This window comes from Pararge aegeria, chromosome 12 (genome assembly GCF_905163445.1).
Source record: "Pararge aegeria chromosome 12, ilParAegt1.1, whole genome shotgun sequence".
Classification (NCBI taxonomy): Eukaryota; Metazoa; Arthropoda; class Insecta; order Lepidoptera; family Nymphalidae; genus Pararge; species Pararge aegeria.
The window spans coordinates 18541800-18558622 of NC_053191.1; the positions used below are offsets into that span (position 1 = coordinate 18541800).

General features: G+C 35.6%; 3 protein-coding genes across 4 annotated transcripts in view; 2 read left to right on the top strand and 1 right to left on the bottom strand.

Annotated features, from left to right (window-relative positions):
* The window catches only part of LOC120628316 (multidrug resistance protein homolog 49-like), a 44999-nt gene extending 42879 nt beyond the window's left edge, over positions 1 to 2120 (top strand). The window contains exons 24-25 of the mRNA XM_039896625.1: positions 316 to 571; positions 1055 to 2120. Of these exons, the coding sequence (XP_039752559.1) occupies positions 316 to 571; positions 1055 to 1155 (357 nt within the window). The 3' untranslated portion in view covers positions 1156 to 2120. The remainder of the gene's footprint in view (positions 1 to 315; positions 572 to 1054) is intronic.
* A 1020-nt stretch (positions 2121 to 3140) lies between these two features.
* Positions 3141 to 12440, bottom strand: LOC120628283 (sodium/bile acid cotransporter 7-like). Its single transcript, XM_039896580.1, has 7 exons — positions 12051 to 12440; positions 9723 to 9918; positions 8939 to 9074; positions 8136 to 8238; positions 7765 to 7881; positions 5340 to 5459; positions 3141 to 4694 (listed from the first exon to the last, which is right to left on the bottom strand). Exons 1-7 carry the CDS (start codon positions 12235 to 12237, stop codon positions 4540 to 4542), a joined length of 1014 nt encoding a protein of 337 aa, XP_039752514.1. The 5' UTR covers positions 12238 to 12440; the 3' UTR covers positions 3141 to 4539.
* A 323-nt stretch (positions 12441 to 12763) lies between these two features.
* LOC120628282 (NADH dehydrogenase [ubiquinone] 1 alpha subcomplex assembly factor 3) lies at positions 12764 to 16787 on the top strand. 2 transcript variants are annotated; one of them, XM_039896577.1, is made up of 6 exons: positions 12764 to 12930; positions 13172 to 13274; positions 13934 to 13992; positions 14196 to 14289; positions 15671 to 15807; positions 16325 to 16787. In XM_039896577.1, exons 1-6 carry the CDS (start codon positions 12881 to 12883, stop codon positions 16431 to 16433), a joined length of 552 nt encoding a protein of 183 aa, XP_039752511.1. In that variant the 5' UTR covers positions 12764 to 12880; the 3' UTR covers positions 16434 to 16787. The 2 variants fall into 2 exon arrangements, with proteins under 2 accessions (XP_039752511.1, XP_039752513.1); XM_039896579.1 differs by having other exon boundaries at positions 13175 to 13274.
* The last annotated feature ends 36 nt before the right edge of the window (positions 16788 to 16823 follow it).

The following is a 16823-nucleotide window of genomic DNA, read 5'->3' on the forward strand; positions in this document are numbered from 1 at the left end:
TTTTGAGGGGGGGACAGGGCTAGCAATGGGCTTTACACCATGCAGGGAGGACAAACTGTTCTTCACCCATTACACCTTCACCCTTATTTTAACTTCTTAAAACGCACATAACAGAAAAGTTTGAGTTGTGTGCTTAACTGACTGGTTAAGCTTCATGTGGCTGTAATTACGCCAGCATCCACGTCCTTCAGAGCTGTGTCACATAAAGCCCACTAGTACTGAAGCGGGCCGAGCGTGTGTTATATTAAGTGTATTTTTTGTTTATAATATCATTCTGTAAGGTGTGCAATAAAGTGTCATTTAATTTCATCGCAGGGCTACGACACGGTGCTGGAGGCGGGCTCGGCGGCGCTGTCGGGCGGCCAGAAGCAGCGCGTGGCCATCGCGCGCGCGCTGCTGCGGCGGCCGCGCGTGCTGCTGCTGGACGAGGCCACGTCGGCGCTGGACGCCGCCAGCGAAAAGCTGGTGCAGGCGGCGTTGGACAGCGCGGCGCGCGGCCGCACCACCGTGGTCATCGCGCACCGCCTCGCCACCGTGCGCAACGCGGACGTCATCAGCGTTGTCGACAAAGGTCCGTTCAAGTTTTTTTATGTGTCATAAAACCGACGCAAAAACAACGGGGTGTTATAAGTTTGAATTTTCTGCGGCATTGTTTCATCTGTGATTTTGATTTTGTTATCTCTCTGTTTGATGAAAATCGGTCCAAGATGGCCGTCGCCACGCTATGGCGGATTAAATATTTTTTAAAAGACTTCGTTCAAAAAGAAGGACGTTATGTATCGATTCGGGCATAACTCCTGAATAAATTTTGAATTTTCTTTGAGTATCGAAGTCAGTTTTCTTTAATTTAAGTCTTTAAAATACCCGTAGGGACAAGTAAATACCTACTCAATGGTTCATTGCCATATTCCGCTAGTTTTTTTGATAACAACATTTCTTTGTAATAATTTGCGGAAAATTTAAAGTTTAAAACTCTAAAAAACTGGAAATCAATATTGTTTAGGTAATTTGCCTTTGATATTTTTTTTCCATGCTAAACTTAATTTCTTTGCAGGCGTTATTGCAGAGAGCGGTTCACACGAAGAATTGGTACGCAAACGTGGTCTATATTGGGAATTACTGCAGCAGCAAGGTCCTTCAGAAGTCAGCTCGTGACAATGACGATCTATCGATATTGATATTTGCTATTTTGTTGTCGCCATTTTGTGTAATCTGTTGATGACGTATGAGGATTGAGGAAGTCATAGTGCCTTTTGATCAGGGTATCAAATAATTTATACTCTTAGAATATTGGCTGGTGCCTACCTTTTTATACACCTTTTGTATTAGTAAATTTAATGCGATTTCGTAATGAGTTTGTATTTTAATATATATGCAAGTGGCCTTTGTATGTACTTTTCAAATTGAAAGTTCAATTGTTTATTTTGATTAAATTGCATTTGTTGGCTTTTTCGGTTAGGAAGTCGGCTATGTTATTTATAATATTATTAAGTTAAAGTAAGTATAGAAGCTGCACGAAGTATGTTCGAAAGTTTATAAAATAATAGTATATGAATGAGGATTAGATAAAATATGCAACGCTACGCTAATGGCAAAGTGGTACTTTGCTAAAATCCATGACATGCAAAGAATGACAAAAACGCGTGATCGCACGTCATCTGTAAAGCTTGGATGTACACAAATTGTCTATAGTAAGAATTATACAAAATTAAGGCTTTTAGAAAATTTACGATCAATTTAACAACTAAGAATTAAAGACACATTAAAGAAGTTTGGAGATTCATGAAAATTGATATTAACGACTCTAATTAGATATACCTATAGGTAATATAAGCTATTGACTGTGATTGAAAATTTATTTATAAGTAATTATATAAGCGCCCAGCAACTCAGTTCAGCGGGCTTACTATTAACGCTAGCAGTATTGTTTTAGTATTGTTTGCATTTTTGTTTCATAATCCTCAGTTTAGGATGTTAAGGACAAGGTATGTCACTCTCGTCTAAAACTGGCATTTAATTGTTTTTAAACTGCAGCTATGATAGTAAGCCACTGTTCAAAAATGTACAAATAATGAAGTTGTTATAAGATAATAGTACAAGTAAAAAAATAAACTGTAAGGAAAAGCAAGTTGTATTTTATTTATGTCTTGGTAGGATTTTAAATAGTCACCAGTTATTGAGCCAAATAAGTGACAATCGATTCTAACACTTGAAAGGCTGCTAAAAATTCAAGGTTAAGCGGAACTTCACGTGGAGACGAAATCTTAACAGATTATGTTATTTAGGAGTTTCAATACAATTCGCTGAGGAACGGAACGCCTTCTTTTTTATTCATTATTTGTTTAACAGCCTTGGATACATAGTCCTTATAGCCTAACTTAAAATTACACAATTAAAAATTATTACAATTTCCCTTTTGCAGATATAATAAATTTATATAGAGGCTTAAAGTACAAATGTTCTTTTAAAATATTTATAATACTAAACTGCACTTCTTTGTCACACAAACTTTGTAAATCTGTAAGTAAAATCTGGCGCAGAACGCCTTCGCTGCATCAGTGTTGTTAGCCACGAATAACTTTAGTACCTTCAGAGTAAATAGTGACTGAACTCATGATTTCTTTCCATCAGGCATGATAGTCTTCAGCATAGCCGTAATAGTAATAGAAAAATTACGAGTTGCACTCCGGGAGTGCCGACAGATGTGAAAACTTATTTTGGCGCGTTATGGGTACTAGGGTAATTGGGATATAAATTGCATTTTATTTATGAATTGTATTCAGAAATTTTGAAATATATTTAATATTATTTTATGAATGTTATAGTATTACAATCTTAAATAAAAAAACGAGGTGAATGGCAACTAAAATAGGAAATAAACAATTTTGATTCGAAGATATTTAAACATCTCGGGAATACCGCATCAATTGTAATTTATATCTCATTGTGCTATTATTGCGTTGATTGGACATAGTAAAATCAAATTCTCTATCAAAAAATTCAATCAGCTGCGTCTCGTAACAGTGTCGCGAGTAGAAAGATTTTATCTCATTTAAAAATATGCATACCGCGTTCAAAGAAGTTTTAAATTCAAAAATAGGATTAAAATAAAACTCTTTTAGGGAAGAAATAATTTTTATTTAAAAATATCAACAACCTATAATTAATTTCACAATAATGGACCCAACGAATAAGAAGGAATATATCGTTGTTATCGCTTAGTTTTAAAAATTGGAGATTTATGAGCACACTTGTTTTTATATTAGGAAATATTTACCATCTAGAAACTATGGAAAATTGTTTTAATATTACAACCTTTAAAATTTGTTACTACGAAGAGCATGTTTCTTAATCAAGGTTTCTTAAAATGTATCCTACTTGTAGATACATCCTCATAACATGATACGCGGCGCGCGTTCACTCAAATCAGAATGTAACATTTTCAATGACTTGAATGACACTCCAACTGTTGTCGCTTGCTACCTGTTGCTTGGCAACAAACAGTGCAACAACTAGTCGCAAAACTAGAGTATACGAAAAAAAAAAAACTCTTATGTTTATGTGTAACTTTGAACTACTAGGTACTTAAGGCTATCTTTTCTAAGGCCTCTTTTTAACAATAGTTCATTAAAATATATAAAGTTATGTTTTAAAATTTGTTAAATAAGTCACAGCTCACCATCGTTCACATACCAATATCGATGCGATTGTTTTGCAGACCAACTTTGCAAGCGGTACAAAACTTTGCAATATTCCGCAAATACAAAACTGTTCTACATCACCTCGTTTTCGCTACCCGTTAACTTAACTGTATCAACAATAATCCATCAATTTATTTCACTACAAATTATTCACTAAAAATTTCCTCTCACTACCATCATCACATTTTTTCATCAACTTAAAGGCCTCTAACTATATTTATAAAACTATCCCTTATAGAATTCTTCAGAAATACTAGCGTCATCAACTTAAAAGCCTTACTTGCTTACTAATATTATAAATGTGAAAGTGTTTCTGTAGATGTACGCCCCAAGCAATCAATCAACTTGATTTCTGGCAGAGTTAGTTGAAAGGACGGAGAGTAACATTGGGTACTTTGTATCCCAAGAAAACCAATGATTCATACGGGATTTGTAAAGCCGTAATAAACGCTAAACGAAGAACCCTGGCAACCGCTTGGTTCAATCCAGATTCAAGATTTAAATATAAAATCTAGGTAAGCGTCGAAACATTTAATCAAGGTTACTGGTTAATTATTCCTCCAAATCAAATTCTATATTTGAAGTTAGGCCTTAGGGGTCTTTGCAAGACTTATTCAATGATAAAATTAGAAAAACACAATTATTTTTGACGAATAGGAATCGCTTTAGACAATGGTTTCAACGCGTTGCTTTTCCATGATCTATTTAATGCTACTCTAATGGTAATCCAAAATTAGGTATCTTTAAGAATACATTCGAGGATTCTGTAATACGAGCGCGTTAGACTACCCAAAACTGATGTTATAACCAATTTGTTTCGTATACACTCCGTTCAATCCTATCTAGGCAACTCATCACCGCAATCTCCGTCATCATCATCACCATGGTCGTCGGCGGTGATAGCCGCTAACAGCAGCGCTTGGGCGGGCGCTATGAACACAGCGGGCAAACGAGCGAGCCCAGACGCCGAGCATAGTGTTGCTGATATCCATTCTACGAAGAATAAAAGTCGTTTATTAACCAAAACACTTAAGACTTGACGTAAGCTTTTGACACAGTCCATCTTGTATATTGGAACATCTCAGAAAGTTTAATCTTAAATAACTTTAACATCAACTCATTAAAATAGTGCAGTCAGTTGAAGTGTGACAATACACTGCGTTACTATTCTGTCGTTACAGCCCGTTTGTTACAAAGTAAATGTAGTAAAGTAAGTAAAGGTAAAATTATAGCACATTGAATAATGACACAAACCAATGCAATCTCTCGTAGGGTAGTGCAAGGCGGTATATTAAGTCCAACACTATTTCTAAAACAGGAAAGAGCAACATAGAGTGCTTACAAGCAAAGGTTATAAATAATACACAACAAATTATTTCCTCGAGCTAAGAGAGATGACAAATTCGCTGGCCAGAGCTGTACGCGTGGCATTGATACAAAAGAGTTTGTTAGATGATAAATACTTAATTTTTATCAGCCTAACAATTTAATTTCTTTCACACAGCCAATTTAAATGTTTTAACAATACTATTTACTAAATTTTACTTAGATACTATATAAGGCAATGTAAATAATAACACAAAAGTGAGCAAGTAGACAGGTTTAGATTTGGCAGTATGTAATTAAGGTAATTCTCACCAATATGAATGGACTTTGGCGTAGAAACCAGCAACAACGCTTGGGCTTCATTCAACGTTAGCATCCCACACTTGACATACAGGTAGCTAGAAGTGGCTACAGTTGTTAGCCAGCTTATTACTAGAAAGAAACACGTACGTTACACTTTTCTTTACTATATATACTAAAAAGTAAAAGAAGAAACTAAGATAACAGTTACACATAAAAAATCAGGAGAAATACTAACAAAATGGAAAAGTCATCGTCAATCATCATAAGCCTATAAGACTAAAGGCCTAAAGGCCTAAAGGCCTCTTCCGACAGGATGGTTTGCCCTAACCACCACGCTGGGCAGACGGGTTGGTGATCGCAGTATAGGGTAGTAGCAGCACAGAGCACGCTGCTGCCCGTTCTCCGACAAAATCCCACAGTCAAGTTAGATTTTATTTATTATTAGTCTCTAATTCAAATTAGAATAAGAGACTTATAATCTATATCTATACTATAGAGTTTTTTACGGTTGTTCCGTTAAAACTATTTAACTATACATCCGATTGAATTGAAATTTTGCATCCATGTAGAGGATACATTGACTCAATGGATAGGCTAAGTTTTTTATAAGTGTTAAATCTCCGAAGTGTATAGGGGGTTAATGATTCGAAAAAATCATAAAAAAACTAAATTTTGAATTTTAACTCTTCGAAAATTTTATACTAAAATTCCCACAGACTTAAAATTTAATAAAAGTTTCATGTTTGTTAAATTAAAGTCACTTACAATCAGATTTCGAAAAAAATTTGCCCTAGAGGAGAATGTGGGGGCGTTAAAATTATTTATATAATTATAATTGTTGATAACATCCTAAAGGATTTTTATAGTAATAAATAATGGACCAAGCTGTGGTAACCGAATGGTTAGTGAAAAACCATAATTTGTTACATAAACAGAAGAACACTTTGAATGCCATGCAAGGAACACATCCTATGAAATGACACCCTTCGGAGTGGAACGCAGCTTAGCGGCTTAAATAGGCATGGGGGTAGTAGGGACAAGCTTGGCCACAAAATGCTTTAATAGGTGCTACTAAAACTTCAAGTGCGGAAGAGTCTATGTAAGATTCGCAGTCAATGACCTATTGCAACTATCTATAATTTCCAAATAATACTGGTTGGTTATATATATAAAAATGTTATGTTGGTTTTTGTACGCTTCAAAAACTCAAAAAATTCTGCAATGATCGGGCAGAAATTTTAGCATGATATATAATACGGATCAAGGATTGTTTTTATCTATTTTTCTCAACCATTCAATCACAATGTGCCACAGCGAAGCGTGGCAGGGTACAACTAGTAAATATATAAAACAATAAGTAATAATAAGTGAATTAAGGAAAGGTAAAGGTATAGCACTTTTAAAAATGACTTAAACCAAAAGAATCTCTCGTAGGGTAGTGCAAGGCGGTATAATAAGTCCAACACTTTTTCTAATCTTAACAAAATAAGACATTTCCGATATTACTTCTTTTTTTTAAATTGGTTATAGGAACTTAAATAAAAACAAGTTTACAACAGGGAAGAACAACATAGAGTGCTTACAAGATATATATTAGTGTTCTTAGATATCACAAAAAGTAATGAGGAGGAATAAATCAACTATGCAGCAGTAATGATTAAACACGTGTTTAAGCATCATATTACCCGATGAGCGAACACTCCTGAGCGCTGGTGTAAAAATCTCTATAAGTCACCTAAAAGCTCGTGTGTCGCGGTTTGTACACCTCAATTCAATTAGCAGGGTTTATACAGGTGCACCTAGTAGGAAATATCCCAGTGCTGCATAATCAAATTCTAAAATTTTTGATTCATGTGGTCTAATTAATAAATAAATAAGCATACTACGGAAATACATACATCGCCATCTAGCCCCAAAGTAAGCGTAGCTTGTGTGATGGGTACTAAGATGACTGATGAATAATTTTATGAATAATACACATAAATACTTATAAAATACAAATAAACATACACACGCGTTTCAGTCAGCATGCTATTCTCACTTAACCGTTAGGGAACTCAACACACCTTAGAAAGTTTCCTTTGTTAAAGTGCACTATATATTATCTCAATGATTGAATCAATGTTTGGGAAGGCACTGGAACCTAAGATCTTAAGATTTCCTAGTTTAGGGGTCAGGATTTCAAAGACTTATTGTACTGAGTTTTTCTAATAAATATTTTCTATTTCTAAACACCCAGAAAATATTAATGTTCATCACTTCGAACTCACGGCCTTGAACTCAGAAAGCGGGGTCGCTGCCCACTGCGCCGATCGGCCATCTAAATGAATATGAATGAATCAAGAATAAGAATACTATTTTTCACCGGCACTGATAAAGCTGTCCAAACATATATGTTACCATTATTATGATGTGATGAATTCCGATTAATTACCTAGAAATAGTGTTGCCATGACATCAGTTATGTACAGGCTACCTTCAGCTTCTCTCAGCAACTGGCAACATTCCGTATATAATATCACTAGAGCTGATACTTTGCTGCTCCGAGGATCTGAAATTAGGTACTATTGAGTTGTTTTATTTAGTATCACTAACGTCGTATTAGTTACAATAACTGTCACCGTAGAACGTCAACCCGACGTGGAGTAGGTAGTGCAGCTATGTATCGTCATTTCAACGCTTCACCGGCTCACTACAAATCACGGGTATTCTCTCAGAATAAGAAGAGTTTATACCGTATCTTCACCGTTAAAGCAAGTAATATTTACTTGTGTTGCGTTTAATATTTCTACCCAATGAACTCACCTATGTCAGTTTTCTGTGACAGAGTACCAAGTGTGAATGGCACAAAAGCTGACACCGCAGTCAGGAATACGCGCTTCAATAAAGGTAATGGGATTCTTCCACACTGTAAATGAAATTATGAATTAGTTTAACTATATACACTTTCAGTAGTTTTTGTTATAGAATTCGTCGGGTGAAGTAATTATGAATTAGTTTAACTATATACACTTTCAGTAGTTTTTGTTATAGAATTCGTCGGGTGAAGTACTACGCCATGCTCATTTCTGCCGCTAAGCAGTATTATTGCGATGCTGTGTTCCGGTCTGCATAGCGTTAGTGCCGGTGATATTACAGACACATTAGGCTGAACCGCTAGAAGTGTTGTCTTTCTGTGTTTATACACAGAATTGTAGGGTTTGGATATGCAAAGCATTGCCTAGTGACGACCTTCATGGCGCAGCGGAAAGCGTCTTATAATCGGAGGTCCCCGGTTTGATCACCGGCAGGTGCTAAGCTACTAATCGTTACTGTAAAAACCGATTAGGAGTATGAGTTAATACAACTGCCATACTTACAGGTTAGCACGCTACCATCTTAGACTGCATCTTCACTTACCGCCACGCTGGTGAGGTTGCAGTCTAGGGCTAACTTGAAAGGGAATTCACATTTTGATTGGCGCAGTGCTTTCTGCTGCTTTCTTTCTTTTGCTGAGTTGAAGGCTTGGGGTTCGATTCCATTTATATTCATCAGCTATCTTCGTACCCATAACTCAAACTATGCTTACTTTGGGCCTAGATGGTGATTGGTAGCATATAAATCCTCACCAGCACAAGGTGAGCCAGAGGCGACAGCACGAAGGAGGACGCGTAGTTGACGGCAGCTAGTGCGGGCGTCACGCCGTCGCTGCTGAGCGACAGCGGCAGCCACGCACAAGGGCGCGCCACCGACGCGAGCATCGCTCTAGAACATACCATCTCTAAACCTCGCACGGTAATAGCATGTCACACGGCTAGCCGGGAACGCCGCAGTGGAATATGGAACTTCCTGGGTACGACAGACCAATGTTCAGCAACTGATTTGAATTGCTGTTTTTTTTAATGTGAAACATCTATAGGCGAGGGTAAACCTGATTGTTGGCGTGGCCATACATGCGGTGGCCACGCATCGCCACTCTATGTGTACTATACGTAGTCCATACGTATTAGTGCGTATAGTGTATACAGTATTGTTTACTACACATATGAGGATAGGCTGTGTTTTACTTAATAAACGATAGCAGAAAGTGAAAGTGTGCAGCCACCAAAAAGAAAGCAAAATCACACTATGATTGTAATGCTTTATCTTTTCATTACGCCACACCTGATTCCTGTTGTAATCTGTTATATATTATTCATTCAACCCCATATATATTATTCAAAACTTTTTTTAATAATATATATGGGTGAGGGTTATATATATATAAATATATGTCCATATATATATATATATATATTTATATATGGTGAAAATGAAAGCTGGAAGTGCATTCCAGATCCTTGCGGTAAGAATCAGAAACGAAGATGAAATTGTATTTTGTTCCTTTGTCGAATGTTAAAATATTAAACTCACCCCTCAATGACTCGCCGGTCCAAAGCGACTGACAGGGCATTGACAGTGACAGCGCAAATCGCAAACGCGACTATCTGCGCGTGAACCGTCGTCAGCGCGTACAGACGGGTGCGGCCCGCGTGAGTTCGCGTGCGTCCCGCCGAGTAGTAGATGTATGATAGCGGTAGGTACGTCGAGTATTCAGTGTGCAGAGCGCCTGGAACACGACGCTTAACTTACATAACCAATTGCCAGAATCATATATATTGCCACGGATATCCCACAGCCACGGATTTAAAAGGGCGCCAACCAGGCTATTTACCCTGAAAGAAACTGTAGGGGGCGCGAAAGAAAAAATAAATTTATTGTTTTTTTTATAGGCATATATACATTATATATATACACAATAAATCTAATTTTTCTTTCATAGTGCGTAGTCTCTATTCCAGGGCAGTTACTATCACTATTAGAAAAAATTCGCAAAGCATATATTTGTTTTATACCCACTACGCAAATAAATGTCACATTTAACACAAGAAAAAGTCGCAATGCATTTTCGTTTTATAGGCATTGGAAGTTTGCCCCAGCTCGGAAAATTCGTAGATCCTAGTTTCCAGGGTTTATACTTTTTCTCTCTCAGAAGAGCTCTTAAACCTTACATTATAAAGTTTAGACCAATGCATGTAGGTAGGATCACAACTGGGACTGAGTGTCTTATGTGCTCTACAAGGCACCGAGGAGTATCTTAGAAGTTAGTCACTCATCCAATTATAAACTTGGATCACAGTTCCATCATCGGGGAACACAGCTGAATTGTGTTACAAAAATTAGGCCACATTTTTTAACTAAGCAATAAGTATTTTTTATAAAAAAGCAGCTCTCATTCACTGGACAAAAGTTTTGGATAAAAAGTAGCCTATATCACTCTGCAGCCTGTATTTTTCTTGCAATTAAATAAGACATTAAACTGTTGTATACAAATCAAATTATTCCAAAATAGAAATTAAAATATACAAAATTTAAAGTACTTTAAATATGTTGTAAAGAAATATCTTGATAATATTTAGCTATTTTTGTACTCTAATTGCAAAGTCACTTCATGAAACGATATGCGAAAGACTATTTTAGCAGTGTGTAAAAGGAAATAATTATTTTAACATGCCTGCAATGTGTTTATATTTTATTTTAAATGTGTCTTCCTTCTATTTATCTTAGCTTGTACCAGGAATGGTTACAAAGCACTAGGTTACTAAACCTCATGCCCTCCAGTTTTTAGTGAAACCCATTGCATTATTCTAGCTTATTTTGGGGGCTTATTTTGAATTCAAGGGGGGTTCCAAATATAATATAATATATAGGTAGGATCACAACTGGGACTATAAATAAAATATATAGATTATACTTATAAATATTATATAGATTGCTCATTACTTTAGGTATACCATATTCACAAATATTACTAGAGACTAATAATAATAAAAATCTGAAGCCAGAATCAGTGCACTTTTAATGAAACAATATAACCAATGAAAACGAAGGAGTGTATAACACTGTTATTTTCATCTATAGCTCTGTCATTTATGACAACCCAGTTGTACACACACCACTAAAGTCATTAAATTGACATGTGTTATAAACTGTAATTTGATGTTGAAAAGTTTAATTGAAAGAGCAATCTGCTTAGTCTCTTGCCGGCTCTTCTCAGTGGGATCTGCCTTCCAAACTGGTGGAAGAGTCACTACAAACACACTGACTTGAAATTTCAAGTGCTTATAAACTGGGCTTACTTGAAATAAACGAAATTTGAATTTTTTATAGTGCTTGTAAAAAAGGTAGCATTACATTACCACTCAAATAAGACTTTTTCAAATGCCCTTTTTCCATAATGCAGGAACATCTCTGCAAGTTCTTCATTTTATTTAATGAGGATGTTGTTTTTATAGTATGATTATGTTTTTTATTATACAATTTTCCTAAAAAGTTACTCAAGATAATTTTGTAACAGTATTGTGCCATATACAGGTATCACCGCAAAGCAAGTTTTTAGATATGGCTAATGGTTATATGGACTAGGAAAGTCGGTTTCTGTAGGTTTTCCTTTCCTACTATTAGTCTAATAAATATGTACCTATATTTTTATCACTTTTAATTAAGAAGCAAAGCTTTGTGTAGTACTATTGAGTACTGTAATTATTTAAATAAGGTGTTAATAATTTGTATGAAATGATGCAGTAAAGTTTTCGTTTCAGTGATTTTTGATTAATTTAAAAGAGAATAATCATCGTAATTACATGGGCGAATGGGTGCAATGCGTTCTAGGAATATCTACGTGAGCATGCATGTAGTTGCCTCCAGGAGCTCCGAACTGAGGAGCCAGGACTGCCAGGGCCATGGCAAGGAGAACTCCCAGGACCATCCAACGTTTTTTCACTTCCTGCCAAAAGTCTACCTCATATCCACTTTTAAAAACACTAGTATCAAGACTACGCTCCCTTTGAGCATAAACCACTTGAATTGTAGCATTATCGCTGTCCATTTTCAAAATGTTTTAGTTATTACATGAAATAGTTTTCATAGTGATAAAAGAAATGTTCTTTATTTAAAGAGCAGATATTTCAAGAAACTTCGTTTGTGGACAGAAATTACCCTCCAGATTCAGATATGAGGCAAAGGCTCAAAGCCAGCATGAAAGTTTCAATACCTTTCAATAATTCAACAACAAATTACAAAAGTTTAAAATAGCGCGCATCTGCATTGCTACAAAATTCAAAACTTACATTGACAAATCATAATGACAATTTGTAATTATGACGTCAACGCGTTCGGATATTAATATCATATATTAAAAGGATTTCTTATTGTCTGTCTTGATCTATCATTCCATTTTTATATATAACTTAAATGAAATAATAGTATCTGAAAGAAAGAATAAAAATGCATCCATCACTCAAGTCATTTAAAGTAATTCATATATTTGCTCCGAAGTATACAAACTTGAAGTGTGTCAAATTCTCTATGATGCCATTAATGTCAAAAGTCATGTTTCACTATGACAACCGCCGTTATGGCAGCTGGCCAATGAATAATTGTGTTTCGTAGTTTTCCTGCCAAATTATATTTTAACGCTTAAGTAAAAAATAGTAAACGGATAGCAATAAAAGAATTAACAATTTAAAAAAATGTTTAAACAAATAGGCCACATAGTCAAAAGGAACCCGGTGTTTCTGAGGTTAGATTTGTTTTGTTTGTTTATTTTACCTCTAGAAACAAGACAATTAGCTATTATAGTTTTACATACGGTTGTTAGAAAAATATGTATGTCTATAGCATTGCTGCGATTTTGATAGGCAGGAGCAGGAGATTTCGTTTGAGATGGTTACCGAAATTCTCATTTTGGGTAGTCTTAGTTTTGAATTTTTCAGAGATAAAAATATTTTTTTATAAATAGCTACCTAACCCTTTTTTTGTAGTAGCGTACGATACAAAGCTGCCTACGAAGGAGATGGCAAGACTACAGTAAGGGTCATCAACCAGGAGCAGGATTTAGGGCTTATGATAGATGCCTTTGCTACGGTAAGTAAAAACAAAAATGCTGTCATAGCTGCAACTTGACACACTTATAAGTCAGAATATAGTCATTAATATACTTCTCATATTGGCTACAATTGTCTGTTGCTGTGTCTTGCTGTCAATTCCAATATTGGCTACAATTCACTGCTATCAGTTTTGTACATAGGAGCTGGAGGGCTATGTTTGGGATTTTGCAGCAAGCAGCGGCCCTCTTTTCTGAGTCAAAGGCTGTGGGTTCGAATCTCACAACTGGAAAATGTTTGTGTGATAAACATGAATATTTTTTAGTGTCTGGGTGTTTATCTGTATGTTATAAGTATGTATTTATGTTTATATAAGTATTTATATATATCTAATGTTCCTACATATCAGTCATCTTATTACCCATAACACAAGCTATGCTTTCTTTGGGGCTAGATTGCGATGTGTGCATTGTTGTAGTATATTTCTTTATTTTAATAGTTGTTTACTATGTAATATGTGCTATCTCACCCTCAAAATTCTGGCACATGATTACTGCCCCAATATTTACAATAATACTTTTTTTTTATTATTGCGAAACCTTAACAGTTTTAATAAATATGTTCCAGTGAAACAGCATTTGTAGATTTTATTGCATTACTATTGAAGTTTTATGTAATAATATGAGTGCTTTGTTTTAGTATGGATTTAGATTAAACAATGGAATCACAGTTCTCGGACCTATAGCTATTTTTCCCAGGTATTATATTTTCTTTACCTATGTTACGTTACGTTGTTTAAGCTCACCTTTATTATCAACATCTTTGTCCAAGATGGTTCTTAATTATATTCATGACCATTCCTATTAAAAAGCTAATTATGTTATTTTAATTTTTAATAGAATATTAGTAGAATGTTATATTTTTTTAAATTATTTAAGCTTAATGTTTATTTTCTACACAGAACTATATTATCTTGGCAAGTAAAGTCATCAAAGGAGATTACAGAGGACTCACTGAGGTTCTTCAAGCTACTGGAACCTAAGATTGATCTTCTGGTAATCTATTAATTTCGCCTGTATTCATATCAAAATAAATTTTAAACTCTGCTTTATCAACATACGGCAATCGAGAGGTATAAATTCCACACAAAAAAAAAATTGGTTGCCTGTAAAGTCGGTATACGGGCGAAAGTTTTACGTGACAACGACTTTGAGTGGTAAAATAATTTTAATGTGAATATTCATTCGTATAGTAGGAAGAAGGATGAAATAATAGTAACAATTTAAAACATTTATTTATACAAAGAATTATATTTAAAACATTAATTTATACAAAGAATCTCACACTGAATTTCATATTAACAAAATTTTATTTTTACCTTTACACATACATACGTATTTATATACAAATATACATACAATAACTTGCAATACATTTACGTACAATGAAACAGCGTTTACTACAAAGGGACGCGTGCCTTTCACTTTTTATGTCTGTCTCTCTCGCTCTTAGGCGGGCTAACCATGCCCGAGTGGAAGGGACGCGTGCCTCTCACTCGCTCTCATTGTGAGCGCATAACGTGAGCGGAGCGTAACGCAGTTTCTTGAAGTGTCACCCGGCAAACCAATTTATAAGACGTTGTCACGTCAAAAACCTATGTCTAAAATTGGATATCCATCGTTTGGAAGTTTCATAGCATTATCATTGTAAAAATGTTAATGATTGGATCTCATTTGTTTGCCCAAGTTATTCTCTGATCCTTGAACTATAACAAAAAAAAACTAAATTTCACATAGGTCCTTTTAACCATTCTCGTGTAATCGAGTAATAAGCATCTATCAATTTATAAATTTACTATAGATTACCGCACTTGTGTTTTATTTATGCCTCACTGCAAGTTGTATGTATGTAGACTAAGCATTTTCAATTTAAACCAAATAGGCGGTCTGTAAAGGTGAAGGTGTAAAGGAGCTAGTTAAATTAAACTCATACTCCTACAGTTTGAACGCTAATTCGCTTGGCGGGATGTCTTTGTCGGTGGGATTCCAGCACCGTGGGACCCCAACGCCCATCCTTTCCCCAAGCTATTGACACTTCAGCTTCGCCAATCGTCGATAACTATGGCTCTTCTAGGGATCTCCTCATTTCTTATTAAAGATATTACTTAATTTATTTTATATAAATATAATTAATTAAAATAAATATATTATTATTTAAAAGTAACAAAACAGCGCCATCTCCTTCCGGTCATGTTTCAACTGTGCTAGGATACTGACGTATTACTTTCCTGGTATAATAAGTCAATTTGGCTTATATATATATCAGTTCGCATAAGTACTACAAGCTGTTTCATTCTTCCACATAAATTTCCTATAGTTTCTCTACTCTCTTTTCACTCGTCTTTTATCACGTGCGGTAAATGTTGTTTATTTTCAGATCATTGGCCTCGAGAGCAACGACAGGAGCACCACAGACACCGTGTTCCGCGCGGCGCGGGCCGTCAAGCTGAATGTTGAGATATTGGCCACCGAGCACGCCTGTTCCACCTTCAACTTCCTTAACTCGGAGGCCAGGTGACCGATTACTACTTATTATTCCAGCTGTGTTCTGCGCTGAGCATAAAGTAATCTGATACGCCATTAAGGCTGCCAGTCCACCGGAGCGGAGCGAGGCAGCGGAGCCGAGAAACGGAAAAATATTAACCAATAGGATTGCACAAGATCTCCGCTGCTCTTAATTGAACCAGACACAGTACGCAACTGCGCTCCGCATTAGTCCGTTTCACGGCTCCGCTGCCTCGCTCCGCTCCGGTGGACGGGCAGCCTTAGACATCAACCATACTAGCAACTCAGCTATAAAAATTTTACTTTATTACACATATTATAGATAAATGAGTAGGTAGTACCTAAATGTTTATATACACTATCAAATTTGATATATTTTTGCCACGTTTAACACACATCCGTGCCCAGAACGCAACAAAATTCCCCCAGGATAGGATCATTTATCGTATCCTACAAATTTTATACAAGAATATACAATCCAAATATACGATATCTTCGTTAGATTTACCATAAATTATATTTTCAGATCAGTGGCGGGCGCTATAATTCCTCCCCTCCACGTGGAAGTTAACGAAGACGACATGCTGAAATCCAAACTGCACTACGAGAACTTGTATAAGAAGGAATTACATTAGTTACAGTTTAAAACGTTCGAGATACCTTACAATAATAAAAATCATATCTATCGTTCGCCATACACCATGTCAGCGATTTGATCTTTCTATGAGATTTTCCCGTAGACATTGTGAACTTCTTTCTTTAACTGTAGGTAATTAAAAAAGATGGAACCGAAGTAAACGCTATATTTTTCATTTTATTTCATTAAAAATTGTTGTCATAAATAGACAAACTACAAAAGAAGTATCAAATGTTTTAAACCCATGTCCAATAATTTTAGTCGCAGTACCTACATTAATTGTTAAGTAACACATCATAATCTATGTAAATATTAGGTAGTTATAGCGAAATATAGTTAATTGTTAACGATTTGTTGTTGTGTTATTATTAATGTACAAAATTACTAC